Here is a 2675-nt window from a genome sequence, read left to right on the forward strand (position 1 = left end):
ACACACACACACACACACACACACACACACATCTTTTCCTCTTTGTTTCCAGTTTGTAAGTTTGCATTGGTCATAGACAAATCAAGTTCAGTTCGTCTTATTTACTGTGCAGTACAGTGCACATAAAGCTGCAATTTAAAGAACAAAAATAACACATGTAAATACATACTGGGTAAAGAAGAAGAAGAAGAAGAAGAAGAAGAAGAAGAGCAAGTGAGTCACTCACTGCCAAGACTTACTTTTAATCGCCAGAATGGATAATTGCTATCAGTGTTTTCACGCACAAAGAAGCGTGCAGTTTTTGTGGCAGAACTTAGCATATGTTCCGCTGGCATACCCTGGGTTTGGGAAATATATCGAATCTGGAAATAAAACAAAATTTAATAAATATTTACTGTCAAGTAAACAAAAGAATATCTGAGAGAATTTATTTGAATTTAGAATGAGTTTATTTATATAATCGCAAGATAAATATAGAGAAGGAATAATGGAAGAGAGAGAAAGAGGGATGTACATTGTTTGTTACTAGGTCAGGGCTGTGTCTGAAAGTTATTGGCACTTAGCCCCAGGTCAGTTTTGAATAGTGACATTCAAGCCATGACCATCATACCTGTTTAATAGATCAGGGACAACACTGTCCCATGTATCCTTCAATTTTTCTTTTAATACAGAACGGTGTGATTTAAAGGAGATTTGGCTGCTATGTCAGGCAATTGCTTCTCACAAGATTTGAGACTTGTTAGACACTGCTAAGTACTTCTTGACTGACAAATCTCTAAATCAGTAGTTCTCAACTGGGGTCCATATGGCCCCTGATGGTCCATATAAGATCTTGTGGGGTCTATGCAACAAAATAGTAAATTGGGGATCTACAATAGTATTTTAAGGGCCCCTGAAAACTTTATACTTTAGATGTATATTTTGGTATGTATTGGAAGAAAAAGCTAGATTTCTTCTCTAACATTTTACATCAGTCAATCTACACTAGTTAATAGGAATTTCAAAAGAAGTTTAAATAAAACTAGTTTTTAAACATAGAATGGCTATGGGGGTCCACCAGAATAAGATAGTAATCAAAGGGGTCCATAGATAAAAAAAAATGGTTGAAAACCCCTGCTCTACATAACTGTCTGAGTTGCTAGAAATTGTACCCAAAACTCTTTCAAATCACATTAACCAGCTTTTATAAGGGAAAGGATACTTCAGATGATCTAGCTGCAGATATCCTTAAAAAGATATCCTTAAAAAGACAAGGTGAACATAACCGGAAAGACTTTGATCATAATAGGTCTGCTGGATTAAAGCTGACCTGGGACAACAAGCACACTCTGGTCAGAAGGATGGCTACCAAGTTAAGTATTGCTTTTTTTTTTTTTATCGCCAAGTGAACCCTAATCAAAAATGTTCCCATCTTTTATTCAGACATGTAATAAGGATCACAAGTTCAGCAAGACACCTGTTCTTGTCCCTCAACGAACCTTTCACTTACTTCCCCACTCAGCCGAGTGCTAAGAAACCTCACCAGTAGTGCTGGTACCATGATAAAAAAAAGCACCCAGTACAATGGATGGCATTAGGAAGGACATCCAACCATAGAAACCATGCCAAAGCAGACACTGGAACTCAAAACAGTCCTTTGGCCTGTCGGTTCTCCTCAAACCATCCAACCTATGACAGCATGGAAAAGATGCTAACTGATGATGATGATGATGATGACTAAAAACAGAGAGAGAGAGAGAGAGCATGAGATAGGAAGAGAAGAGAGAAACGTGTGTAGAAAGCTCAGAATGAGCAAGGTAGAATGATCACCATCATCAACATCATCATTTAGCATCCGTTTTCCATGCTAGCATGGGTAAGACAGTTAGACTAGGAACTGGTAAGCCAGAGAGCTGTACCGGGTTCCAATTTGATTTTTTCTAAATTTGTACAGATGTGAGAAAAATAGCCATGTTGGTTTTATAAACAGGAAACTAACACAGTTGGAAGTTACATACAAACATACATGTATATATAGTGAGTGATTCTACTGGGGTAGCAATGTAGCAGCTGGCTACTTATCAGCTAATCTACCTTTTCCCTTATGGTTTGGGATCTTTATCCACTCTGTTTTATTCTAATGACTGGCTGATGCCCTTTTTTTAGAGTTCAACAGAGTACTCCACAACACTGTTACAATGTTCAAGTATAATGAGATAGAAGGTAAAGGTGATAGAACACCTTTAAAAGGGACAAAGGAGACAAGAGGTTGGACTTCTAAAGGGATCAGATGATTTGACGGAAGGTAGTAGGAGAAAGAGAGAGAAAGAGGAAATATTCAGATTTAATAACTAAAAGCTAACAAAGTAGGCCAGGCTGTGGTAAGAAGTTTGTTTCCCAACCACATGGATCCAGGTTCAGTCCCACTGCATGGCACCTTGGACAAGTGCCTTCTACTATAGCTCTAGGCTGACCAAAAACTTGTGAGTGGATTTGGTAGACAGAAACTGTCCCTTTGAACATCTCATGAGGTTGGTGATTTTGGCTATTCAAGTTATATTTTTTAGCTCTTATTTCTAGCAATTGTTGGTGCCATTTCAAACTCTTCATTATGTATTCTACCTTTTTGGTTTTTAATTGCTTTAGCCACCTATGTATTAAATATATCATAATATTAATTTATTGTTATAATATCT

The 2675-nt window shown here is 37.3% G+C and overlaps 1 protein-coding gene across 1 annotated transcript in view; it reads right to left on the reverse strand.

Moving 5' to 3' along the window:
- Positions 1-2675, reverse strand: part of LOC106872702 (homeodomain-interacting protein kinase 2) — an 82392-nt gene that overhangs the window by 75447 nt on the left and 4270 nt on the right. Inside the window, exon 2 of the mRNA XM_014919778.2 lies at positions 240-362. Within this exon, the coding sequence (XP_014775264.2) occupies positions 240-362 (123 nt within the window). The remainder of the gene's footprint in view (positions 1-239; positions 363-2675) is intronic.

Source organism: Octopus bimaculoides, chromosome 25 (genome assembly GCF_001194135.2).
Source record: "Octopus bimaculoides isolate UCB-OBI-ISO-001 chromosome 25, ASM119413v2, whole genome shotgun sequence".
Taxonomy (NCBI): Eukaryota; Metazoa; Mollusca; class Cephalopoda; order Octopoda; family Octopodidae; genus Octopus; species Octopus bimaculoides.